General features: G+C 48.0%; 1 protein-coding gene across 5 annotated transcripts in view; it reads left to right on the forward strand.

The window, feature by feature from the left end:
• Positions 1-27,812, forward strand: part of MYH11 (myosin heavy chain 11) — a 93,652-nt gene that overhangs the window by 21,818 nt on the left and 44,022 nt on the right. For 3 of the 5 annotated variants that reach the window (XM_074322777.1, XM_074322774.1, XM_074322778.1), the window contains exons 4-7: positions 16,208-16,235; positions 22,057-22,159; positions 23,802-23,822; positions 25,988-26,080. In XM_074322777.1, the coding sequence (XP_074178878.1) occupies positions 16,208-16,235; positions 22,057-22,159; positions 23,802-23,822; positions 25,988-26,080 (245 nt within the window). The remainder of the gene's footprint in view (positions 1-16,207; positions 16,236-22,056; positions 22,160-23,801; positions 23,823-25,987; positions 26,081-27,812) is intronic. The other 2 variants (XM_074322779.1, XM_074322776.1) reach the window with 1 other exon arrangement.

Genomic DNA, 27,812 nt, shown 5'->3' on the forward strand with positions numbered 1-27,812 from the left:
GTGGCACCAGCCCTGGGGCTGAGCCAGGCAGCTCTGGATTTGCAACCCAGTGTTTCTCACTCCCTGTGGGATGGTGGGCAAATGTCTTCACCTCTCCAGCCTCAGTTTCCTCATCTATTAAGAGGGAGTGGTAGTCTCCATCTTGCAGCATGTGAAAACTATAATGTAGGCTTTTCCCAACTGAAGACCTTTGCACATTCCTTCCATATTTATGTATTATTATTATTAAACTTTATTGAGGTAAAACATACACTAGAGTGTGTAAAGTATACAAATTTAAAGTATCCAGCCTTAAATAAGTTTTATATGTCTACAGTCATATAATCACCACCCAGACCAAGATGTAAAATATTTCCAGAAAGTTCCCTCACGCTTCTTCACAGTAATACCTCAACACCCCCCAGAATAACTGTTATTCTGACTTTATCACCATCGATTACATTTGCCTGTTCTTAAATTTCATATAAATTACATCCTTATATTAACAATATTTTTCTTATAAGCTCCCTCCCCGTCATCTATTTCAGACTAAGTAAAAAACAGTAGTATATTAGTTAAGAGGAGGAATTCTAGGACTGCCTGTGTTCAAATCTCTGCTCTGCTACTCACTAGCTGTGTGACCTTGAGCAAGCTACTTAACCTCTCTGTGCCTCTGTGTCCTCATTTGTAAAAGAGGATTGTAATTACCGTGCCCTACCTCCTACGGTTGATGTGAAGACTGAATGAACTATTGTGTATAAGGTGCTTAAGACAACGCCTGATACTTGGTAATAACTCACTAGGTGTAAGCTATTATCGTCATCATGCATGAAATCAGATATTGGACATGACAGCTCTGTATTTTTTCTAATGTACATTGAAAAGAATATATAGCTATTAGAATAAAAATTATTAATCTGAGAATATATAGCTATTAGAATATATAGCTATTAGAATAAAAATTAAAATCACCTCACCACAGTTTAGGGTACATGGAATTAGAGTACTTCCCATGTTTCATGTAGTGCCTGGTATGGCAAAAGCTTGAAAAATAATACAGGTTTGTTATTGTATGGCTTCTTCTCAGCCTCTTTATGCATAGGACTTCGGGTCAGGCACACAACCCCTTCAACACACACACACACTCACTGTGTTTTAATCTTCCGCATAGTTCTGTGAGGTAGGGTTGGTGTTACCACCTGCACTTTACAAAAGGGGCAACTGAGTCTCTGAAAGTGTCTGGAAACCCAGGCCATGACCAAGGGGGACTTGTCCCAGGAATGCAAGGCTGGTTCAATATTCAAAAATCAATCAATAGACCAGTGTAAAGAAGAAAAAAAACACATGACCATAGCAATTGATTCACAGAAAGTGTTTGACAAAATTGACTATCTGTTCGTGATCAAAACTCTCAGCAAACTAGGAACAGAAGGGAACGTCATCAACCTGAGAAAAGACATCTACAAAAACCTACATCTAACACCATACTTAACAGTGAAAGTCAGTGCTTTCCCCGTAAGATGAGAAACAAGGTAAGGGTGTGTACTCTCACAGCCCGATTCAGTATTGTACTAGAAGTCCTAGCCAATGCAGTTAGGTAAGAAAAAGAAACTGGGGCACCTCTAAATTGTCAGCTTTTCCTGTTCGACTCCCTTGGTCCCATTTCAGCAGATCCTTTGGCCTCAGCAGAGTTGATCCTTTGCTTTCTGCATTAAGTGTTTTAGGTGCACCCACCCTCATATCATCCATCTCTGGGGAGTGGTGAGAAGATTTTCTTTTCCTATCAGTGGTTCTGGGTTTGAGATACAGGAATTCGTCTGTCCTTGTCCTTGGTAAAGGGCAACAGAATAGGGCTTTGGCAATTTTGAAGCTGTGCACAAATGTTACGAGATTGTTAAGTGTGAATAGTCCAGCAATTGAAAACTGGCAGCTGGTAGGCTGGCTCTAGCGCTTAGATAAGTTTGCTTTGATCCACTTGGAGTTTCAAGGACCTTTGAATTAGTAACCAATTTTTAAAAATTTGGAAATTGTACCTAAAAAATCCAGATGGCTAGGTTGTTTTGAAAAGACTGGAACACCTGGCAACACAGGTCCCGTGTTCTTCCATGTCAGCCACTCCTTTGGAGGGGGTGTGAGTTCCACAGGTCCCAGTTTTCCCCTGGCCTGGTGTGTTGGTTTGTGTTAACTGCCTGGCCCCTGTGTTTGATTTTGCAACCCTGGGACCCTGAGTTCTGAGTTGGGAATTAAGAAGAGCTTGGTTCTGGAAACTCTTGAGGGCAGCGATCCAAGTGTGCCTAGGAGATACCCTCCAAGGTAAGGGGCTCAGGCAGAAGTAGCCCAAGTTACTGACAGAGTTAGCCAAACCCCACAAGTATGAGCCATCTTGGACCACTGAAGACACAGGATTACCATTACCTCCAAAGACCAAAAAAAAAGAAAAAATCCTTTGTGGTCTCCCTTGATAGAAAACTAGAAAATGGTGGTTCACACGTCTCTTTGGGAAGCTGAACATCTCAAAGTGACAGTGTATCATTCAGAGGGCTTTGGGTTGCAAGGAACACAGCAACCAATTAAAGTGGCTTAAATTACGGGAATTTATTACCTCACATAACAATAAGTCTGAAGGTCGATGATTTCAGGGTTAGTTAATTCAGCAGGTCAAAAACAGATGTCTTTGGAATTTTCTTGGCTGCTTCCTTACGGTCTCAAGATGGCAGCCATAGCTCCAGACATCACATCCTCACGTGATAATATTCACACGTATGAAAGAAGTGGAGGGTTAATTTCTTTTCCTCTCTCTCTCTCTCACTCACACACACACACACACACACACACACACACACGCACACATTAGGGAGGAAAGCCTTTTCCAGAAACTCTTCAGCAGACATCCCCTTATGTCTCATAGGCTAAAACTTGGTCACATGTCCGCCTGTAAACCAACCACTGGCAGAGGTGACTGGGATTTTCACGATTGGTTTGGACTATTCCTGGAGCTGAGGGAGCTCCCACAAAGCACATTTTATCTAAATACCAGAATGAAATAAAATTCCATGAGCACAGGAGAAGTGGGGGAGTGGCCACAATACTCTTAAAATATTTATGTGCCACTTTTGAAAAGCTTTAGTATATATTCATTCTAGAGAAAAAATGTACATAAGCAAAAGAGAACTTACCTATAATTCTGTATGCAACCTTTCATATGCTGAGCTGATGGCATGAAATGAAGGAGGTTTTGATGATCTGAAAATAACTGGTTCCAGAAAAAAAAATCACTTAAAACAGGGACTAAAGTTTTACTATCAATAGTAAGGGAGGAAAAAAAAAGGTTTTGACTGGGCTTGAAAAACGACATCGCAAATTATGGACATAGGTTTATTTTATCTCACATGCAATTAGATGCTAATTATTAGATTGAGTATAAAATTAATTACAGGTTTTTTTGTTTGCCTTTTTTAAATTTTTATTTTTATTGGACAAAATCCTGTGAGAGCGTAATATAACGTTCTTCCTATCACGCTGGATTAGTACAGCCTGGCATAAGAAGATAATTTGTACCGACTTGCTGGGCACGGTCACCAGTTTACTTCTTGTGTTTCTTGGTGTTTGGCACAGTCTCTCTAAGCCCCCTGTTGTGTGTTGTGTCTTCATGCCTGATGACTCTCTGACACCCAGTCATGAATTGATCTGACTTTTTCATGGCCTTTCCACGCTCGTGGACTGATACTCTTCCCCTTCAGGGAAATCGAGGATTTTGGAGAGCTGTTTCTTTTTTTGTGATTATATCACGATGGTGATGTTGACACTGGATAATCCGCGCGGTGAAGCCATTGAGTCAGTGGAGGAGGATGCTTCAGTGGGGTCTGATTCCTGAGTGGTCGATTCCTCGAACAATATTTTTGCGTTGTGATATCTTTTGCTCCTGGACGACCTCCTAACTGTGGGTCACTCGATGATGAGGACCCCTGAGCCCATACATTTCATTCCTTTTAGGCCCAACATTTTAACACAAAATTATATAGTGAACATAAAATTACTTAGAAATGTAGACACGTTGTAAAGCCCCAAGAGAAAATGGCAACCAAGAGCACACACGCGTCCATAAATGATAAGGTCTTTATTTCATTGGAATGGCAATTAACAGCTGCTACGATGCATTTGTTTTGATATCACCTGGTGCTCTCTGGCAAACTTGTGATGATAGATTCCAATGGAAAACAAATCTCAAAAAAAAAAAAAAAAAGAAAAAGAAAAATCATGGAGAAAAATGTAAGCTTGGGAAAATACTGTTTTTCTCTATAAAGTGGGAAGTTGGTTTTGGCGAAGGAACGTGCAGGCTCAGCTTGTGAGTCCGTTGAGAAATGCTGCTACCTCAGGCTGGAAACTCGCTCTGTTGGAATCCACACTGAGCTTTCTGTCTTGTTGGAGAGGTGAAGCAGGGGCTGTGGTTTCCTCCTGCGGTCCTTTGTGGAACAAGATGGAGTGTGAAGAGGTGGCGTTGGGGAGGGATGGATTAACACGTTCACTGAATATAGAATGAAACATTTAAAATGTGGTACATGGACTCTGAAGTTCCCAAGGACCCGTAAGCTCTGTAAAGCCCACAGACATCATTCTCGTCTGCCTGTGCATCGCTGTCTCTCCAGAGCCTTTCCTGGGACCTGCCATGTAGTAGTTGCTCAGTTAATAGTCGTTGATGAATGCATGAGAAACTATTAGTGTCGTGTAAGGAAAGAACTTGACAGGGGTCAGGATGGTTGGGGCAGGTTGTCTGAGAGGGGTGGGGGCTTTCCAAGCCTTGAAGGATGGTTTACTAAGATGGGAGAGGGGAGCTGGGATGTTATGCCCCCTGAGAATAGCAAAGCCTGAGTGTGGAGGTGAGAATGGGTGTGGTGACGACAGCAGGAGCCAGTCTAAAGGTGGGGGTGGGGAGCTAGGTGGGGAGCTCAGCGCTGCAGGCTCAGCCTTTTGTTGCCTAAGAAGAGTTGGGAATATGGGAGAGACTTTCTAAGACAAAGTTCACAGACAACCCCCTCCCAAAAGGAAACCAAACCCTTTAGGGGGGAAGGAGATGAGAGGAAGTAGGTATTTAAAAATGTGTCACCTATATGAACATGGAAATTACATCTTGTTTACTTGTGAAATTTCCCCTGCTTTTGTGTGTGTGTTTTTGGAGAGATGGTACAAAGTAAAAGGGTGGAAATTCTCCCTTCAGCTCTCATGCATCAGACCCCTAGATCCCCTCCCCAGAGACAACCATAGTTTCTAGTTTATTAGGTATTTTTCTAGAGATTTCCTTTGCACATGTGTGTGCATACATCCCTGTTTCCTACCTCCAAAGGTAGCATTCTGTATGCACTGTAATACACTTTGCTAGAGTGTTCCACGTCGGTGCCTAAAAGGATTCCTTGTTCCCTTTTTCGGTTTTTATTTAAGGTTTATATGCATGAAGATGGTTTAGAGTCAAGTAATTCCTCAAGGCTTGTTGGGAAAAATAACCCTCCTTTGTTGCTTCTCTAATTTCCACTTCTCTAGAGATAACCAGTATCAACTCTTGTAACTGACTTTTTAGTATTGACCTCCATCATCTCTAAAAAAACTTGATTCCATTGCTGCTATCTTCATTTTTTTCTCAGTCTTAGGCATTAAGTATTGACTTTTCTTCGTGGAAGATGAGGATTTAGCTCACCCCTTTGCTTTGCCCTTCCGGCCTCCTCCCAACACACACACACACACACACACACACACACACACACACACACACACCCATCTCATAGACTCCCAACGTAGTTTTATATTAACTTTGATGAAGTCTGTATTCTGAGTTTACATTATAATAACTGTATAAATGCTGTTCACAGCTGAGCTCTGCACTTTTTCGTGATCATGTTTCCTGTACAACTTAATTCTTTGCCACAGAGTTAGGAATTGCCTTTTTTTTTTTTTTCCAACTTGCTTTTCTACGTACTTACTAACTCTATCCCCAATTCTCCTTCTAAATGTGTGACTCTCCTTTTAATATGTCCACGTATGGGTTGGGGATCCTCTCCTTGAAGGTGATTGCTGCTGGAGCCTTCTGACCTGCCCTGCGTGCACCCTGTGTCTGGGAGCTGACATCTGGGATCTGCTTATCGTCTTTGGAATTCCCTTCAATGCCCTCAAGGGGGATTCCTGGTTTCCTACCTTCCCTGTCTTCCTCTTCCTTGATTTATTCTCTTGTTGAAATAGAGCCCCTTCTCTAAGAGCTTCTCAAGAAAGGATGAACATGAGGAAAACTGAGACCTTGCATGTCTGAAAGATTTGACCCTTCTGTAATATTTCAGGATAGTTTCGCTGGGTTTAAATTTTTCAGCAAGAAATAGGTTTCTTTCAGAATTTTTAAGGCATTGCTTCTTCATTGCCTGCTAGCCTCAGCTGCATTTTTGAGAACGTAAAAGCCAGTCTGCTTCTTAGTCCTTTGTACACGACCAGTTTTTTGTTATTGTTGCTGTTGTTGTTTTTTTCTCGCTCTCCTTCACTGGAGGCTTTTTGACTCTACGTTCTCCTCCTTTTCATAGTGATGGGATTCATCACGGGTCGTTTTCACCCGTCCCTGTTCCTTGTGCTGGAGACTTGGAGAACCCTCTTAATCTGTAAACTCATGTCCTTAAATTCTGGGAAATGTTTGAATTCCTTCCTTGTTCACTTATTTCTCTTTGTGTTCTCCCTTCTGTTTTTCCTAGAAGTCTTCTTCTTTCCATAATGGAACTCCAGGACTGTTCTGTCATTTCCACTTCTTCTACATTTATCTTTTTTATGCTCTGTTTTCCGGGCAATTAGCTCACTGTTATCTTACAACCCTTCCACGGAGTTTTAATTCCTGTTACCATAATTTTTAATTGCTAGGAACTCTGTGTTGTTTTCTGAACACTTCTTTCTGATAGCACTCTTTTCCTGTGTGATACGATGTCCTTTTCCTTGGAGGATACTTCTCTACTCGTATGCGTTTTCTCTGTTTCCTCCAAGATGCATATTTTCCTATCGGTTTGTTGTGACTTCTGCCTGTCACATGAGTGGCTTTCTTCAGATGTCTGGCGATCCTTGGCTGTGTCCATGGGCCCCACACGGGGGGTATGGAGGCTCCATGCTTGCAGGAGGAGCTGGCTGCTGGTGAACTTGAATATCTTATGATGGAGCTGGGCCATTCCATTGGGGCAACTTCTGACATATATTTCAGTCTTTTTTTCTTGGGTTGACCGGATTCTTCAGAGAAGACTTGTGCGGTCTTCTGCCTGGAGGGTAAAGATCTGTCTTTGCACCATCATTTTGAGGGTCTAGTTGAAAAGAGGTCAAGGGTTTCAAACTGTGGATGGAACTTGCCCATTATGCGCCTCCTTTTGATATGGTCCCTGTGACACCCCCCACTTCGCCCCCGCAGGACAGAGGCTCTCTATTTAACCCTCTCCAGAGACTAAATCTGCCTCCTCCTGGGGGCTGTGGGAAGGGCAGTCACTTGGCTGCAGGGGGTGTCGAAGGTGTGGGGAGTATCTAGCAGCTTCTCAAACAGACTTTTGACAAATCCTTGTTTTTTTTTGTCCTCCTGCACCCCCTCTTCCAGAGGCCCCTGGTGTGGCCAATTCCTGAGGTTTGGGCTGGGGCAGGGGAGTCAGTGAGGAAATGGGGTTGCTTCTCAGCAGTCCCCACCGCCAGCTTCTTTCTTGGGGCTGTCCTCACTCGTCCTGTTTTCTGGCTCCCAAGACTGCGTTGCTTTTCCCTCCTCTACAGTTCATTTGAACTGGTTCATGTGTTTTTGAAAAATCCCTTCCCTGTCATTTTCGTGAGGTGTGGGGGAGGAAGGCACACTCAGTGCACGTGTTCACCCCACTGTCCTTCGATGGAAATTCTCTTGTGCCTTCTTTTCAAAGAAGTGACGACGAGAGTGGCTTTGTACCGCGTGCTTCCTATATGCTCAGGGCTTTACAGGGATATTCTCAGTTCATCTTTCACACAAACCACAAGGCAGGCAGGATCAGAATAGGACCTGTAAAACGAAGCCCTGAAACTATTATGGTGCCCATGTGTGCAATCCAGGATGAAAACAATAAATTACAAAGTCAGGAAGATCAATCAAGTTTTCATTTTTTCCCCATTACGTTTACCTTGGTGGCTTTTAGGAAATAGCAACTATTGCATCCTTTCAAAAGATTTCTTTATTTTCCCTTCTTTGGTGTGTGTGTGTGCGCGCGCGCTTGCATGTGGGCCTGTGTTTACAGGACTCATTGCTGGAGGCAGCTGCTATTATTGACCCATTTTATAGCCGGGGAAACAGGCTCAGAGAGGTGTAACCCTAACATAACACTTGAACTTGGCCTGTCTGACTCCAAAGCGTAAGGATGGCCTGTTTAGTGGATGGTGCTGAGCTGGTCCACAGTGCCCCCTGCCGTTCGTTGAAGGCGATTTGTGCCTTCCTGTCTATCCTCTTACATCTCAGGGTGTTGAAGGCTCAGCCCTCAAAGCTGCAGTTAAGTGACTTCAGTGAATTAACATGATGAAAGTGGGGAAAGCGCGTGTGAAGCTTTCCTGACAAAAACCACTGTGGATCTCCTGCCATCCTGCCATGGGTCCCTGGGGTGTGAAAGGCAGATAAGATTTCATTCTCATCTGCTGAGAGGAGCCGTCAGGATTTGTCACCCTGTGCAAGAAAGCAAGACTGGAGTGTTTTGTCCTCACTTAATTAGCACCACATGGCCACTCTCAGAGGATTAAAACAGACACAGCAGCCCTCAGGCCTTTATCAGCTCAGGCTGTTGGCTGAAACCTCTCCCAGCAGAAGAGAAATCTAGGAGGTGGGAGGGGCCAAACTGTGCTGTGCAAGTTCCCACAGGCAGCTGTATCCCTCCATCCACGTCAGCTGGCCCTGGGGGGCTGGCTCTGTAAACTCCACAGGGACAGGAAGGGCACTGATGTCCACTGCGCTCGCTGCTGAATCCCGCATGGCTCAGCCCTCACCGGCACCCTGCAGGACAGCCTCCCCATTGGACATAGTGCGGAAACTGAGGCTCAGAGCACCGAGTGACTTGGCCCCAGAGCGGAGTGTCAAACCTAGATAGAGACGTCACTTTCAGCTGCCCTCAAAACGTCTTTCCCCCCGCTGAGGCAGTGTGGTGCACCGTGTAGTGCTGTTACCCCCATTTAACAGATGAGGAAACTGAGGCCCCCAAAGGCAACAGAGCATGGCTTAGGCCTCATAATTAGAAAGGACTGAACTTGTCCTGATCCCTTGTCCTCCTGCGACAAGAATCACTGCCGTCTATAACCACGTCACTGGCTCACGATATTAGATGACTGTGGTGAAGATGACAGCAGCCGTTATTGAGCTCTTGGATGTGCTGTGGGTCATTTTAACCTCTTTGGAGATCCAGTCTCATTTCCTCGTTTTCATATCCTTGAAAGGTGTGGGTGATGATCCCAGCTTTCCTGGTAAGGAAACCGATGGCTCTGAGCTGCCCAAGAGCTGGAGCCTGGACGTAATTCCAAGTCACTTTGCCCCAGAGACTGTGTTTGGGCAGAGGACCAGTGAGTTGCATGCTTCATGGCCTCTTGGAGAGTTTGCCGTAGTTCTCAGCTCTGTGTCTGACCTGGCGGGGCTCTGTCGGTCTAGCTCGGTCCTCTTTGAGGTGCCGGGAGGAGTTGGTTGGCGCGGCGCTCTGAGTTTTCATGAGAAGCTCACGTTCCTTGGCAGGAAATGAGAAGGGTAAACGTTCATGTGGTTCTGACAAGGCTTTGATTGGCTGCCAGAGGTATCTTCCACGGATGGGAGAGAACTAAGAAGAGTGAGTTTCTTTTGATAAGCAGTAAATAGAGTTGAAGAGGCAGACATGCTTAAGGGAGTGGATTTGAGAAGCTCCAGCTGACACTTGGTGACAGTGTGGAATACACATGCTTCTCCCTCCTCGTCTGTGTTGTCGCAGCCTCCGAGGGAATCTGGCTCCCCCGTCCTTTTTTCATTCAATAGTGTTAAATGAGGCTCCACTGTCCGGGGGTAGGTCCTGGAAGAGGGGTACAGTCTACTGGGGGGCAGCTATTACTCAAATCCCATAAATGCATGTGCTATGGAGGGGTGGTCCAGGGAGCTTTGAGGTGGACCCCTGGGGGCCTGTCCTAGGCGGGGTGGGGGGGGAGCAGAGGAGGCCTTCTTGGGAGGTGATGTGAGATCCATGAGCCCCTGGGGCTGGAGCAGAGACAAGCGGGGGAGTGTGAGAGTTAGGAGCTGAGGTCCAGGAGGCCATCAGGAGAATCCCGACATCGCCTTAACTGGCCAGTTCTGCTGTTAGAGACGCCACATCTCCCTGTGGGTCTGGAAAGTTCCTGTTGGGATCCAGTGCAAGTTCTCAGAGCATCTCTGCTTACCCAGAATCTCTCCCTACCCAACTCTGCTGGGGGCGAAGGGTGGGGAGAGGAAGGCGGAAAAAAGAGACGGGCCCTGGCGTGCAGAGCAATGTTAGGACGTGGGCTCTTCAGCTGGGTTCAAATCTCAGCTCTGCCAAGGTGCCAGCTGCTTTGTGCCTCAGTGTCCTTGTTTGTCCTGTGAGGATAATAACCGTGCCTACTCTAGTGGGTGTGAGGGTTGATTTGGACAGTGTGTGGGGTGCACAGAGCCTGGTCAGGGCAAGGGCAGCCAGTGTCAGCTGTCAGCTGTCAAGGGCCCACGGTGGAGGCCCAGCGCTGACATTCACCTTGGGTCTGGAATGCTCTAGCATCTGCCCTCAGGGGTGGCTTCAGGTTGGGAGCCATTCTCTGCACACTGTGGCGGCTGTGTCCTTCATTCCTCACTGGCCTGGGGATAGCAGTGACCCTGCAGGGACGTGGGCTTGGCAACGTCCCTCTCGCTGGGTCCCACCACAGCCTGGCACTGGAAGGGAGGGAGAGAAGCCGTGAGCCTGGGTCTGCTCGGTTTTGTCCTTTTATGGTCAGCCTGCAGGCCTCTGGCTCCTCAGCCATAAACCATGAGCTGGTGTTTGGGATCGGGCCGAAATAGCTGTTCTGTGGGGAGCTGGAGTCTCCTGAGAGCAGTCAGGCCCGCTGCGGGGGAGGGGAGCCTGGAGCCCTTTATCGCCTCCGAAAGCTCATGTGCAGACTTGCACATCCAAGGCCAGACCCCCCCCCCCCCCAGTCCTCAGAGAAAGTGGGGAGGGAGGCATGTTTAAGATGGGGTGTGAAGGCTCACCAACCCCAGGGCTCTGGGCTGGGAAGCTGAGCCAGACAGAGGCGATGCTGGAAGCTGCCCAGGGCTCCAGTCCGGCCCTTCTGTCGGGTTCCTTCCCCCGCTGACCTGCTGCATCCCAGGCCTTCTTCTGGGGATGTTCTGCCTCCTTGGAGGCTCTCCCTGGGGATTCCAACACATCCTTCCGGAGGCAGCTCAGTTGTCACCTCAGCTGAGAAGACTTCCTGTGTGTGTCTCAGGGAGCATCAAGGCCAGCCCTACCTTCTGTAACCCTTCAAGCCTGTACTCTTAGAGGTTTGCTCACATCTCGCCCTCTGTCATCTCTTTGCCGGTCTGACCCCCACATTGGATCATAAGCCTCCCAAAGGCAGAGACTGAGGTCTCGGTGAACTTGTGTTTCCTGACACATCGTAGGGCTTTACAACTTGTTTGCAGAGTGAATATGTTAATACAGGAATAAGAGTTTACCATTGCTTCTAACTCAGTTCTGTGTGTGTGTGTGAGAGAGAGAGAGAGAGAGAGATTGATTAAAATCAACAAGCATTTACTGAGTACCTGCTATGTGTCAAGCGTTGTTCCTGGCACCCGGCATCAGGCATAGCCCTTGACCTTCAGGAGCTCACGGGCTAGTAGGAGACGCATTAAAAGAAGTTTTGTAACTGTTGGGAAACATAGATCTGTGTGAATATGAAGGCGTCAGGTCTCTTGATTCAGAGATGGTATAAATTTAACACAGTGTTTAAAGAAAGCTTTATGGTGGTATAACTTATGTAGCACAAATTAATCCGCTTTAAGTATATAATTCACTGGTTCCTTGTGAATTTACAGGGTAATGTACCCATCCCCACAATCTAATTTTATATTTCTGTCACCCCAAAAAAGAAATCTTGTGCTTATCTGTAGTCACTTTCCATTGCTACCCTCACACGCAGGCAATCGCTAATCTACTTGCTGTCTCTCTAGATTTGCTTATTCTGGACACTTGATATAAATGGAATGAATGATGTGACATGTGGTTCTTTGTGCCTGGCTTCTTTCACTGAGCATAAGGTCTTCAAGGTTCCTCCACGTTGTAAGCCTGTGTCGGCACTTCATTCCTTTTTATGGTTGAGTAATATTCCATTGTATAGATAGACCACATTTTGTTTATCCACTTACCTACCAGTTGATGGACATTTTTATTGGTTCTACTTCTTAGCTATTATAAATCATGTAAAGTAGCCTGATTTTTCCTAAGATGGAAAAGAAAAACTCTGCCTGTCATATCATGGGTAACTGGTCTGTTACCATTCCAAATAATCTGTACTCTTCTTCCCTAAAGAGTATCGGGGTGAAACAGTAATCACAGTGAGGTCAAGTGCTACAGTGGAGGGGACATTTAGACTAGGGGAGCCAGGGCCACCACTAGGCATTGTGGCATGTATGTCGAATTAGAAAAAGGCATCCCTTTCTCGAGGCACTTTTCCTCCATCTGCTGGAAGATTGCTGTAATAAATATGCAAATCCACAGTGACCCGTGTGAATGGTTCCCCCTAGAGTTAAGCAGTGTACAACTTGTACCACTGTCCATGGCGGCCCTGGAAGGGGGCGTGCAGTACGAAGGCCTCCCACTTAGCCCTAGGGAGTCAGAGAAAGTGTCATAGAGGAGGTGACTCTCCAGGTGACATTTCAGGAATCGGTTAGGTTATATACCCCAAAGAATTGAAAATAGGTCCTCAAACAAAAACTTGTACTTGAATATTCATGGCAGCATAGCACGAGTCACAGGAGCCAAAAGATAGAAGCAACCCAAGTGCCCCTCAGTGGATGAATGGATACACAAAATGTGGTCTGTCCACACAATGGAATATTATTCAGCCATAAAAAAGAACAAAGTTCTAAAACAGGTTATAACAGAGATGAACCTCAAACAACATCATGGTCAGTGAAAGAAAGTGGACACAAAAGCCCATGTATTATTGTATTTGTATGAAATGTCCAGAATAGTTCAATGCAGGTGACAGAAAGCCGATTGGCGGTTGCCAGGGGTTAATAGGTAGTGGAGAATGCTTAATGGATGTGGGTTTTATTTGGGGCTGATTTGAATATCTTGGGACCAGAGAGAGGTTCTTAGCTGCACAATGCTGTCAGTGTACTACCTGCCACTGAATTGTTGGCTTTTACATGGTTCATTTTATGTTGCTTGAATTTCACCTCAGTGGAAAAAAGGAAAAGAGAAAAAAGGGAATGGATTAGGTAGGAAGAGACATGGTAGAGAGAATATTTTGGGCAGAAGAAACAGGGTGTGCAAAAATCGGGTTGGGGGACTGCTTTGCATACTCAGAGAACTCTGTTCTCTTATGTCAGACACACGTTCAGGCTCAGGCAGGAATCAGAAAAACCCAGGAAATCAGTTTTCCGGGCTCCACATGGGTCAGCCAGCAGTACCCACACCGGGACCTTCTGCCCACAGCCAGAGAGCTCTGTTAGCTTCCCACGCTTGGAGGCGGTGTGTTTCCGATGGGAATGTCCCAGGCCAGAGGTCCCCCAGGCGCCCTGAGCACGGAGCCTTCTCCTGGAGCTGGCTCCCTCTCCTGGGGACCTGTGAGGAAAGGCCTTTGGATGAGCATCTGACCCTATAAATCTCGTGTGCTCCAGGCCGAGGCTTCCCAAGGCTGCTGGGAAAGCCTGCTTTTCTCTCTCCCCAAAGCTGATGGATCAAGATAGCCCGTCTGTCTGTCAGTCTCCAGATCGCTCCTTAAAATAGTGGAGGTTGTCTGGGCCAGCCCCAGGGCTTCCTCTCTGCCTGGGTTCAGATCACAGGGTCTTGCTTCCTCCATCCTCTCGCCCCTCTGGCCCTTCCGGAATTGGTTTTTAACTGGTTTCCTGTTAGCTCTGTTCCCCAGCGGATTTCCCCGCCTGGGTGGGGGTTGGAACGCCAGGCCTCCCCATTGCCCCAAGTCCAGTACAAGGAGCTGGTGGTGGTGCCAATGCATGGTGCCCCCCTTTGCAGTCACCCCATCAAAAGGGTGACACTGACCTCCGTCTCTCTCCAGAGTGTGCCCAGGAGATGAAAGATCTATTGTTTTCTTCCTGTTCTTATCGTGGAAGCAAGTGCCACCAGTGCATGAGCGTGGGCTCTCTGAGGAAGGCAAAGCCACGCCAGAGCAAAAAGCAGGGCCTTTGGGGGCCATGCAGACTCGGCTTGAGTCCAGCCTGCCACTTACTGGCTGTGTGACTGTTCCTGTTCTAGGGCTGTAATACAGTCACTGCAAACTGGGGGGCTTGAAAGAGCAGGAATTTGTTCTCTCACACTTGTGGGGGCCAGAGGTCTGAAATCAAGGTGTCTGCAGGGTTGGTTCCTTCCGGAGGCTCTGAGGGAGAGTCCAGCCCATGCCTCTCTCCCAGCTCCTGTGGCTGCCAGCCGTCCTTAGCGTTCCTCAGCTTCTAGACGCAGCACTCTAATCTCCATCTTCACATGGCCTTGTCCCTGTGTCTCTCATCTCCCTCGTCTTTCTCTGATAAACGAGGACACTGGTCATTGATTTAGGTCCCATCCTAAATCCAGGAGGACCCCATCTAGAGAGCTTTAGTTACATCTGTAAAACCCTTATTCTAAATAAGGTCACCTTCTGGGTTCCTGAGTGGACAGATCCTTTGGGGCCACAGTTCCACCCACTGCTGTGACCTTGGGCAGGTCGCCTTACTTCTGTGCTCTGTTTTCCTCATCTGTAAAATGGGGCCGCTGTGGAATTCCATGAGTCGCTGAGGACAGAGGAGCTCAATGCAGGGCCCTGACACAGTGAGCGCGCCGATGATGGGTAGGCCGTTGGGTTTTTGTTTTGTTTTCCCCTCATTCCTGAGCTGTTTGGTTATAATGGTTTCCTCAAGGGCAGTGAAGACTCTTAGGTTGATCATTTTGGATGGGATGACGGAACGATTATACAGACTCATAGCACAAACATGAACAGGACAGAAGCTGGGGAAAAGAAAATAGGTCTCCTGTCCTGATTCTCTGTCCATCTCCTCTCTGTTGGCAAGGTCAAGAGCGGCTTCACCATATATCTGATGCACGTACCAGTATTTGAGGGCGGGTATGTGTGTTTGCGCATATGTGCATATATTTATGTATATATGTGTCACTCTTTTTAAAACACAAAAGGTATAGTACCCTCTTACCTAGCCTTTTGTTTTTGTAGGTTAATGTACCTTGGAGATTTTCCTGTGTCATTCCATAAAGATCTGCCTGGTGCTTTTTAATGGTTGCCTCACGGACCATTATTTGGCCGTGCCAGAATAAATACTAGCATTTGATGTAAGTGGTCTTCAGTTGATGGGCCAGTTAAATGATCTGTTTTTGGTCTTGTGCTGTTGCTGATACTGTGGCCAGCCTCTGGCAACCATTAAGGTGCTTTCTGTCTTGAAGGATGTGCCTATTCGGGACATTTCATATAAATAGAAACATACACTATTTGGCCTTTTGTGTCCGACTTCTTTGACTTAGGCTCATGTCATGCAGGGTCATGCAGGTGGTAGCGTGAGTCAGAACTGTGTTGTTTTTATGGCTGAAAACATAAATTCTGTTGCATGGCTAAGCCACATTCTGTATTCCAGATGAAGGAACTGAGGCATGGCGTGGTTAAGAATATGTGCCCAAATCCCCAGGGCAGGGAAGTGGCCAAGTGGACCCCATTCTGTCCGGATCCAAAGTCCATGACTGAATCTGGGCAGAGTGGGTCTCCCAGGACGCTCCAGAGCTGGCAGGGCTGAGATGATCACTGCCTCCTGAACAAATGGGGCGCTAGCCTCTTTCTGGGGCTGCCTCTAGGACTCTGGGGTTGGGAGCAGTATCTAAAAGGGCCCTGCTGTCTTCTTGGCTTTGGTCTTGTCCCCTAGGCCCTGAGCAATTAGCCCAGCTGGCCCCCTGTCATCCACTCGTCATCAGTGGGGCCAGCTTGCAGGAGCTGGAATGCGAGGCCCGGGGGCACCATATCCAGACCCTCAGCTCAGAGCTACTTCTAATTCCTTCTTCCTTTCTGTTTTCAGATCGAGAGGACCAGTCCATTCTATGCACGTAAGTGGAGCTGCTTTTTCTTCTGTTTTTCTGGAGTCAACAAAAGGTCCATGAGGGCACAGCTGTTTGATTTGTTCACCGTTCCAAGCGCCTTGCCCCGTATCTGGCACGGAGTAGGTGCCCATTAAGCAGTTGTTGAACAAAAGTTCTTGTGCTGAGTCAGGCACACCTAAATTGTCAGCGATACCTGGTGCCATCTTGTTCTGCATGCCCCCACACCCCTTGTTTAAAAAGAGCATTTATTGAGCACTTATTGTGCCAGGTCCCGAACTAAAGATTTTACATGCAGAATTTGGGAGAAGAGTTTCAGTGAGGGGAACAGCAAGGCCCAAGGCCCTGCCTGAGGTGGGGACCACGTGCCTTTTAAGGGACAGAGAAGGTCCGAGGGGCTGGTGCCCAGGGAGGAAGGAGATTGCGGGGAGGATGTGGTTGGGCTGGTTCACACAGGGCCTGACTGGCTGGGGGAGGGTGAGGACCAGAGAAAGATGCGATCGTTCTGACCAATCAGGGAGGCCAGAGTGCCGCTTCAGGACATGCACTGATGCTGGGGAGGCGTCGGGGGCGTTTGCATCAGTCACCTAGAAACAGTGCCTGTCCCCTGCATTCCCCACTTGGGTTGCTCAGACTCAGTGGTAGGAGACACTGGTCTGGGTCATCTCCCCTCCAGGGAAGGTGACTCAGGCCAATAGCTGTCTTCTGCCACTGTCCCCTGGGGGCAGTGCTGCTCCTGAAAAGCTGCAGGGCTTCTGAAGGGTTTGCATTGGGTGCTTCACCCACAGACTGCGTTCTTTCTCAACCTGGCACCCACCTCCCTTTATCCATTTCATCCTGTTTTGGAAAAGCTACTCTCTGGTGAAGGCCTACAGGTTTTTCAAGGGTGTTTTTGTTGACCCAACGCGCTATCGAAGGGACATGGATATGGCAAGAAAGTAGCAGCTGTGGTTAGGTGGTCAGGCCTTGGAGGCACAGATCTGGGTTTGCTTTCCTGCTTTGCTGCATGCCAGCTATTTGTTCTTGGGCAATAGGTTAAGCCTGCACACCTCAGTCTCTTCATCTGTAGAATGGGGATATCAATTGTTTCTGCCTCCCAGGGTTGTTGGGACAATTGAAGGAGCAATGTAGGGGAGAACTGAGCATGGTTCTGAGTGCATAGTAGGTGGCCCATAATTGTTAGCTGGTGTTCTGATGCAGTGGAGGTTAGAACCAGCTGGAGTTCTGCTTGTTGGAGGCACAGTGGTGTGAACGGGAGAAACCCAGGCTCAGGAGTCACACACTGGCTGCGACAGAACTCCTGCTTGCGCAGCTCCAGGATTCCTAAGTTAGACCTCTGTCTGAAAATCACAGAGGTCAGCAAACTGTGACCCCACCCCAGACCAAATCCGGCCCTCTGCCTGCTTTTGTAAATAAAGTTTTATTGGAACACAGCCATGCCCATTCATTTCTGTGGCTGCTTTTGTGCTATTAATAGCAGAGTGGAGAGGTTGTATCAGACCATTTGTGCCCTGCAAAGCCTCAAGTATTTGCTATCTGGTCCTTTACAGAAAAAGTTTGCTGACCCTGCCTTTAGGCAGATCCGTTAACTTCTCTCAGCCTCCTTTTTCTCTTTTCTTCTATTCTACCATAAAGACAGACTAAATGAAAACTAGCCCCATAGTTGGCGTGCCCATTAAACGCTGCTTGCTACTGCCTTGCCTTTCCCTAGAACAGTAATAATAATGACTGACCTTTAATTTAAATTAAGTTAAAACTTAAAATACATGTGAACATATAATTAATTTTTCCCCCCTCCAAGAGTAATGTAGATAAATACCCAGAAGAGAACACTACGAAAACGTCACCCACCACCCAAGTCTAGCACCACTAAACCTGGGTGTGGTTCCTTCTGGTTCTTTCCTAGGCAGTTTTAAACACAGTCGTGAACTCAATTGTATGAATGTTGAACGGGATGATAGAAACAGAATCTATAAGCATTAGGGAATAAATGGTTATAAAAGTAACAATAGCTAACATTTTTGTGTACCTGGCTTCATTCTAAATGTTTTACGAGTATATATATTCACTCATTTAACCCTCATACAAGTGCTTTTTTATACCCATTTTATAGATAAGGAAACTGAGGCATTGGAGTTGATGGCTTGCCCAAGGTCACAGCAGGGATTTGAACTCAGGCAGTCTGGCCCTGGATCCCACTGTGCTAGTCTGCCCAGTGATGCTGCAGGGGAAGGAGGTATTGCTTATGCCTGGGGGAGCTGGAGGCAGTACTCAGAATAGAGGCGGTGCTTCACTGGGCTTTGCAGGGTGTATAGGAGTTGGATAGCCCAAATGCCAGAAGACCTTGCCATCTGCAGGGGTGGGAATCACATGAGGACCAGAGACTGAATAGCTCTGAGATTCGGAGCCTTTGTTACCAAGGGCAGAATTTAAGAATCTCTAGGTGGCCAGCACAAGAGCAGTAAGTCAAGCACAGGGCCCTCAGGGTAGCCCATGTCAGACAGCACAGGTTGTACCCCCATGAAGCCAGCGCTGCTGGGGGCTGAGGGTTGGAGCAGCCATTGGGGAGCTCCTTCCAGTCACTGGGCCAGACGGATTGAAAGGACTTGGTGGTGGGGTAGTTACCAGGCTGGGAGGCTGTATACGGTCATCAGGAGTCCAGGTCCTCCTCTGGGAGGAGGGAGCTGGGCACCACGTCCCCTAAGAAATAGGACAGAGGTTTCGGTTGCTCAGACCAGGAAGGCATCTTCACCCCCAGAGTTCAAGGGTCAGAAAAGCAAAGACTAATGTCTCTGAAGCAGCCCTGAGTATATCAATCTTCAGACGCCCATGAGCCTGGAGCTTGGGGTGTTTTCTTTGGCAGAACCTCCCAGGACAATTTATTTTTATCAATAAAACGTGGAAACTGTCAAGCCAAGCAGCCCCCATGGGGAGAAGCAGATTCCCAGAGTCTGTGTCCCACTTCCCCTCCCCTGCAAGGTGGAAGGCCAGGGCCACAGCCATGGTCCTGCACATGCCAGTGTCTTTGTTGGAAAAGGAAGGAAGTGGGAGAGGCTGAAGGCCAAGGCGGACAATGAGGAAATCGTGTAGGGAAGGGGAGGTGGGCCGTGTGGGTGCTGCTGTCCTGACTCTCGTCTTGGGTCTCGGTGGGCTCAGGAGACCTACGTGGGCTTCCCACACTCATGGTCTCTCCTTCCTCTTGCTCTGATCAGAACCTGGCCCCTTCAGTTTGTGGTGACATCTATCAAGTGTTCTGACATTAGCCTGATTGAAGTAATTCATACTCAAGTGTAAATGACAGAGTGACTTGGTTCATTGGCCCCTGGTTACATTTCCAAGAGCCTGTTGAGGCAAGTGAAGGCTCCTAGAATGCATGGAACAGCTCTTTGATGAAGTGGGGTTAGCGCTTTGCTCTTTTTTCTGCTGCATTCTCACTTATCAGAGGAGAGTGAGTAGAACAGGGGCTCTGGCATCAAGTAGACCCATATTCAGATCTCGTTCCTTCTCCATTTCCTATCTGTGTGATAGCAGGAGCAGTTGGGACCTAGAACACTTTACTTCAAACTCCCTGAGCCTCGGTTTCCCCAGGTGGGTGATGGGGTTAGTCAATCACTCCCTCCGTAGGTTTTTGGGAGGATTACATGGAAAGAGTTGTGAGCCCAATTCCTTTCCCCCTTCCCTTCCGCTGGGCCTAGAACGCAAGTTCCTAGGGGGTTGGGAAAGTGTCATGGAACAACTCGTTAAAATGTAGTAGAAAGAGACCTGATTGCATTGGAATCAGAGACCTGACTTTCCATTCCGACTGTGCTCTGGCTTTGCTGTGTGACCTCAGGCAAGTGGCTTACCCACTCTGGGCCAGCGGTCCTCTTCTGTAATAACGTGGAAGTGATATATCCTACCTTCAGGATTGTGGGAGGGGAGGTAAAGGAGAGAATGCACCTGAAACAAGTAGCACAGGGCCTCTACTCCCCTCAGAAAGACCATTCTCGAAAAAAAAGTCCATTCTCTTCTTAAGATTAATTATTATTTTTTTTTTTGGTTTGGAATTAGTTTTACCCTTTAAAAAAAAATGGAGATAATGCCTCTGTGGTTCCCATTTTACAAGGTGCCTCTGAGGCCACATGGAATAATATGGTCACTGGGGATAAAGACCTTTGGGAAGGCAGAGGCCAGTGCTAAGGCTGGGCTGGTGTGAGACATTTCTTTGTTCCTGGCGGTCAGACACTTGTTCCTGGCATGTGGGGCCTGTAGGATGGGGTCCAGCTATTAAAGGCACATGTTTCTTTCTTTTTTGTCTTTTCTTCTCCTTATTATTTTTTTACCATGAGCAAAGTTATTAATGGGCCCTTGGCAGAGCAAATTAATTTCTTCATTTCCTAATTAGGAAGAAGAGCAGGGACGGCACTAGCGTTGGTGGCACTGGTTCAGCATGGAGAACCTTGAGCCGACCTCAGAGTGGGCAAATTCCTTTCCAGACTTAAAAAAAAAAAAAGAATCATCTCTTGCATTTCAGAAGTTTCAGTGAACTCAGAAAATGAGAGCGTCTAGGCAGAGGAAACAACGAGAAAAGAAAATGAGAGGATGAGAAGGAAGGAAAGTTTGGGTTGAGGCCGTTTCTTCCCTTTCGCTAGGATTAATGGGCGTCAGAGGCAGGGTCTGGAACTGTCGTGTGAAACAGTCCCACCACGATGACCTCTGGTGGCCAAGAGGGGCAGCGGGCTCAAGAGGGCCACCTTGGTTAAAAAAAAAAAAATCTACCCTGGTATTCTAAGAATGCTCTCCTATCAGTCATTCACACCTTAGCATGAATTACTTCAGCCAGGTTTATCGTTTGATACTTGACTGAGATCATTGGCTAGCCACCTGCCAATCAGAGTGGGATTCTCCAGACGGTGAAGAGGCTTCCATCTGCCCGGTGACTGATGAGATCACCAGTTCTGTTTTTCTGAAAGAGGAGCTTTAAGACTTGTACCATAAGTCCTGATACTCTGAGAGATATTTATGTTCTTTCTGGCAAGCTGCCTCTTGCCTAAGTTTGCCATTTCTAACAGAGCTACTGATAGCTTTTAAAAGTATAATAGATAATTTGCAGTGAAACTATTCTGTATGATACTGTAATTAATGGTGGATACACGTCATCATAAATTGGTCAAAACCCACAGAATGTACAACACCAAGAGTGAACCTAAAGGTAAGAACTATGGGCTTTGGGTAATAATGACGTGTCAGTGTAGGTTCATCGATTGTGACAAATGTATACTCTGGTGGGGTGTTGAACTCTGTGTACTTTCCATTCAGTTTTGCTGTGACCTGAAAACTGCTCTGAAAACTACACTTATTTTTAAAACATTTTAACTAAACCTACATTTGGACCTTGGTAGGAAATCTCAGGTTTTCTCTTTCATTCTTTTCTTTTCTTTTTTTTTAAACTTTTATTTATTTTAAGTGTGTTTTTCCAGGACCCATCAGCCTCAAGTCAAGCAGTTGTTCCAATCTAGTTGTGGAGGGTGCAGCTCACAGTGGCCCGTGTGGGGATTGAACCGGCGACCTTATTGTTAAGAGCACTGCGCTCTAACGAACTGAGCTACCCGGCTGCCCCCTCTCTTTCATTATTTTCATCTGAATCCTCTTTTGCATCTTCTCAGGAGGAGGAGATTGAAATATTGGACCAGGATTTGAGGTCCAGCCCGCTTTTTACCAGCGGTGTCACTTCCTCTCTGAGCGCCTCTGTTTTCCCATGTGGCAGATGGCGCAGAGCTGCAGAGAGGGACCCATAGAACACCTGTAAGGTTCTTTCCAGTGGGGAAATCACTGTTCCCATGTCTTGCAGAGGTGAGTCTGGAGCCGGGAAAACGGAGAACACCAAGAAGGTCATCCAGTACCTGGCCGTGGTGGCCTCGTCCCACAAGGGCAAGAAGGACACAAGCATCACGGTGAGTGGAGCTTCCTGTCGGTGGCTGTGCCTTAGCAGACGAGTCTCTGGCCTCGTGGCCTGACGGAGGGACAGACAAGCACTGCTGAGGGGGCCGGGGCGCGGCGTTGAAAAGACACAGGCCCGTGTTTAACTGTCCGCCACTGGACAGCACACAAGAGGGTTGTTTTTCCACTGGGGGAACCCGTTTGGGTCTGGGCGGTTCCTCGCCTCAGCCAGGATCATCGTCTGAGGGGTGTTTTGTGAGAGGGGAGGAGCCCCCTCCCTTCCACAGTGAGGCGTCTTGCTTTCCATCAGGGCTTCTCAATAGTGGCCCATTGTCACTTTGGACCAGGTAACTCTCTGTTGTGGGGGGGGGGCCGCCCTGTGCACTGTAGGATGTTTAGCAGCGTCCCTGGCCTCTCGTCACTAGACGCTGGCACCTGCTTGTCCCCCCACTTATGACAAGTAAACGTGTCTCCAGACATGCCCGGGTGCCATCTGTGGGGCACGGTCACCCCAACTGAGAACCATTGCTTTAAATGGATTTCTGTGAACTCCCTGGAGTGTGGCACCCCTGTCAGTCCTCCACGTGTCCCTCCCTCTGACTGGGGCCCCGGGGATGGGGACATCAGTGTCACTCAGCTGTGGGCTTCGGTCTGTTGCCCTTGACCAGGCATCTGCTGTGTGCCAGGACCTGCCAGGGTGGGGTCCAGAGATGAGTCCAAGAGACACCGTCATTCTAGTCACGGAGCTTCTAGACACGTGGGAAAGAGAGTCATCCAATAATCATACACATAAACCCACCTGGACTCATTTGGATTAAGGGCTCGGAAGGAAAGGAAAAGCAGGTTTCTGGAAAGAGCTCTTTGTGGTCCATCCTTCTCTTCCTCCTCCTCCATCTTAGCCCTTAGCCTCTGTCCCAGAGGATGGGACAAGCAACGGGGCTGCTTGAAGGACTTGCCAGCACCTCTGTATGAAGGTTTGGGGCCGGGTGACAGGATGGAGGCCTGAGGACGGGTTGGGTGTCACCAGTTCCTGCCACTCAGGTCTTGCTTCTGGCCTTCAGGGGTGACTCAGAGGTGATCGGGGGTAGCCACAGACACCAGCAGATCTGGGTGCCCTCAGGGGTCTGGAGTGGGCACCAGTTTTAGCTTTGGGAACCTTCCTCCCTCCAGCAGAGGCAGAAAACCCAAGGTCCAGCACTTCCGAACTGTCTCGGGCACGATATATTAGGAAGAACTAGCCCCACAGTTGGCGTGCCCATTAAACGCTGCTTGCTACTGCCTTGCCTTTCCCTAGAACGGTAAAAATAAGAAATAATAATGATTGACCTTTATCAGGTGCCTACTGTGTGCCACTGATTCCCCTGCCTACGTAAACATAGCTCAGACAGCAGCACACCTGATAACGGTCCCTGCAGTGACGAAAACCTTTGGAACATCTGGGTCTCTAAGACAGTAGGAAGGGGAGTGAGCAAAACAGAAAGAAACAGAATCAGGGAGAAGCCACTGCTGTCCTCGTCATCTTGGGGAATGCCAGCTGCCTGGGGATGGGGGTGAAGCGGGGTGGGGGGGACCAAAATCATGTAATCTCCAGACCCTGATGTATGTGGGATTGAAATAACACTGACGTGTGCTTTATACTGTATTGTTCAACCACAGCAAGGCCCATCTCTTGCCTACGTGAGTAACTGAGAGTGTTTTCCTGGTGTGTATGAGAGGCACGGAGTGTATTTAGATCTGCATGGTCCTGTCTCACCCACTGGGTCCCATAGCTGGTGGTAGAACGGGCGAGGTCCCCGAGTTTCACAACCCAAACCACCCCATACAGTCCTGCGGGTGTCCGATGCCAGCGCAGGGTGTGGGGGCGCGTTTGCCACCCGCAGGACTCCCGTTGGAATCCCCAAGGTCGTCCTTTCCGCCTGGAATGGATTTCCCCAGTTCTGAATGGATGATTCCCCTCACCCTTCCCACCAACGTGTCCCCCACCAGTACCTGTGCCTGGAATGCCCAAGAGACGTCTGGCTGAGCGTTTTAAGACTGTCCGGCCTTAAAGCTCCCCTGGCTTGAGTGACAGTCAGTTAAAGGCACTGCTGTGGCATGCGCCCCTCCCTCCGCCCTGCCATCAGCCTGGTCTTTCTCCCCTGAGCCCTGTCCCCTGCGCACTGGTGTGTCTGCATGTGTGTGCAGTGCGTATCTCTGCATGCTGGGTGCTTCACTTAACTAAGGCTTCAGAGACAGGAGTCTCGGGGTTTGCGATGCACTAGCTTTGGTGGCACGGTAAGGCCCCAGCTATGCTCCACACAGCCGGCTCCTGCTCGGACCTCTGCATATGTAAACTCTAACGCAGAGCTTGGGGGGCTGGCATCTGGGTCCCAGCCTGGAAGAGACCATTAGGGGTCCTAGTGTGTACTAGAATCACAATCCATCCTAGTTAGACCCTGGGTGGCTGTGTCAGTGGATGGACCAGAAGGAGAATCAGGATTCTAGTTGGGATCTGCTCCTGTGTGACCTTAACCAAGTCACCTAACTTCTCTGAGTCACAGTCTCTTCATGCATCAAATAAGCAGTGTAGACCAGATCCCAATGTTTAAAGCGTTCCTGAGAAGGACCTTTTGGCCCAACCAGCTGGAATTCCCATTCTAGAAAGGGAACCTTTCACGGGGGACATTGGGACCCCAAATTTGTGTTGATAAGAGCAATCCCTTTAGACTTCTTCCCACTAGCCCAGGAAAGCCCACCATTTTCATTGTAAATTTCCACGAACCCCAATTACAGGGGGTTCCCCTTGCGGCTGGATTTTCATGGATATGACACTGGTTTCATCTTTGAGAGCTGCAAAGGAGGAAGGCATATGAATAAATAAACACATAAATAAGTAGTAGCTTCCTGTTTTGTCCCTCTGGGGAAAGTTACATGATGCCTTCCTGGGGTACAAAGGAGCAGGCAGAAAGCTGTGTGCTCCCTTTTCCCTTCTAGAACCTTCCCCAGCTTCTTGTAAGCCCAGGGACAGAGACATCAGCAGAGAGAACAAGGAGAAATCCCTCTGAACCCATCACTTCCCAGGGAGGCCTCTGGGCCTGTCTGCAGCCACCATGTTTTTGGGGGCTAGGCAAGGAGCAGCTCGTTGCTTTCCTGGCATGACTTTCCTCGTTGGCCCTTCCCTGCCACGATTAATCACGTGACCGCATTTGTGCACAGGAGCCTCCTCAGAGGGGGCCAGTGGGCTGTGTACCGTCTCAGCTGCATTTAACCTGATGAATGGAGCTCAGGCAACCTGCTTTGAAGCTTTGTTCTGCAGTCGGTTAAACGTATTCCTGGTGGGTTTTACCCATTCCTTACTTGTCTTCCATAGGAGACTCCAGCAACCTAGTTCTGAGAAAGGAAAAATTGCAACTGAAACCATCAGGAGGAGAAAGACTGTAGTGGTTTAGCTTGAAGATGGCTGCTTGTTAAACAGAAGCAGCAACTGCCGTGTACACTTGGGCAGGTTGTGCACTGCACAACTCCGTGGAGCGCCATCTACGTGATGTAAATGACATCCCTGGTATTGTGCAGTGCACAAGTTCTGAGTGGCAGTGGTATTGCCTAAATGAGCAGACCCTATCTAGGAAAAAGTAGCCTTCCTGGGGCGCAGAGGTCCTAGCTTTCAGGAGCTCAGCCAGTTGCTTCTCTTCTGAAATTCTCGAGTAAATATGGACATTAGCCTTGTGGGCCCAGAGGAGGTAAGAAATAAGATGGAGAGAACCTGTGGGTTATGGCCTGAGTTTTGGGACAATATCCATCTAGGGCCGAACTTTCAGTGCCTGGGTCTCTTTCACCGGTAACTAGATGTGAATGAATTTTAGGGTGAGCTGGAAAAGCAGCTTCTACAAGCAAACCCGATTCTGGAGGCTTTCGGCAACGCCAAAACGGTCAAGAACGACAACTCCTCACGATTTGTAAGTAGCAAAGCCATGTGGGTTTTCTGGAAAAGGCTCAGGTGCCATGGTGTCCTCTCCTGCCTGAGAAAGCAGAGTGTGGGGTGGGGGAGAAAGAAAGAAAGAAAGAAAGCAGAGTGTGTTTGCAGGGGGAGTCTGAGATGGAAGGGATATAGACGTCACAAAAGCATTTTACTGTGTTTTCAGTCCTGTCTTGACTTTACAGCCCTGCAAGGGCCCCTCCTGGCCCTTGTCCCTTCCTTCTTTCATTCAGTGTTCATTAACAAATATTGCGAATGTATTGTGTACTAGGCACCCTATTAGGCATTTAACATTCATAGTCGATTCAGTGACTATTTACTGAGTACCTAGTAGGTGCTAGACACTCATATCCAATACTCATTCACGTGTTCAGCAAAACACAAATTGAGCACCTACGGTGTACCAGGCACATATGTCCTGCAGCAAATATTTATTAAGCACCTACTGTGTACAACTGTTCTGGTGGGCATTTTTATGGCACAAAATTGTCTTATTGTTTTCATTTGCTCGGTTAATTTTTATTAAGCACCTACTGTATACCAGACACTGAACTAGGCTCACAGGATCACAGGTGAACAATTCAGATGTGGTTCCAGCTTGTGGCCTGTCTAGTTGGGGAGCCGACAGTCAGTGAAGCAGGAGGTGCCACACGCTTCCCCAGGCTCCAGGGGCCTCCCCTTTCTCACTTGAGCCTAACGGGAGCAGGAGAACCCTCAAAGTCGATGATCGATGACACCTAGACAAAAACTATTTTCTTGTACCAAAGAAGCGGTGGCCCCTGGAGGGGAGTCAGAGGGATGTTTGAAAGAGGGAATTCTGAGGAAAGACTGGTCTGCATTCCCGTCATCAGGGGGCCTCTGCTGATTGGAGGGTGTCCCTCAGAACTGTCACTCACCGGGATGAGACCCTGTGACAGACTGTGAAAACCTCTGCCCTGCCCCTTCATGCTGCTCTTCCCAGCATCCCTATGTCCTGCATCACATGGGGTCCCAGCCCTGTCACCCCCAACACCCACTTTTTATAACAAATATGCGATGTCCCCTTTCCTTTCATGGAGAGCATCACTTACTACACACATCAGATGAAAACACATCAGCAGCGTGATACCCTAACCGTAATATGAAGGAGGAACAAAGCCAAACCATTCAGAATTAAAACGTGCATTTCAGCAGATGAGCGCTCAGGCCCGACGACAGAAGACGCAGTGAAATAGACCCTTGTACTTATATGCAGAATCACTGGGCCCATGAGTGACAGCTACAAATACAGACTGAGACAAGGCGGCTTGTCTGGGGACTGATACCTTGGGATGGGATTTTCCAAAATGACGACATACTCTTGGGAAAGCTCTGAACCGAAGAACAATTTGCTCTCGAGTTATGTAGATGTGACGTTCTTCTATTAGAACAACAATTTAAAACGTTTTCTGTGTGTGTTTTTGTCTAAAACAGGGTTAGGTTCTAGGTCAGCTCATTGCAAACAGGTTTTTCACTTCCTTGAATGTTAGGTGGGACATTTGAAAGTCATAGGGGATGTGGGCAGTGCTTGGTGTCTGGGACGCTCCCAGTCATTGCAGGACACCCAGCATCCTTTGCATCCCCTGAAAGGAGTAGCCCCTCATCACGTGACAGCCCGTTGCCCTTGCAATGACTTTGGAGGGGATTGTGTCGGCACAGCTGAATACCTCAGGGTGGGGGAAAGGATGCGATCC

This window comes from Rhinolophus sinicus, linkage group LG18, assembly GCF_036562045.2.
Source record: "Rhinolophus sinicus isolate RSC01 linkage group LG18, ASM3656204v1, whole genome shotgun sequence".
Taxonomy (NCBI): domain Eukaryota; kingdom Metazoa; phylum Chordata; class Mammalia; order Chiroptera; family Rhinolophidae; genus Rhinolophus; species Rhinolophus sinicus.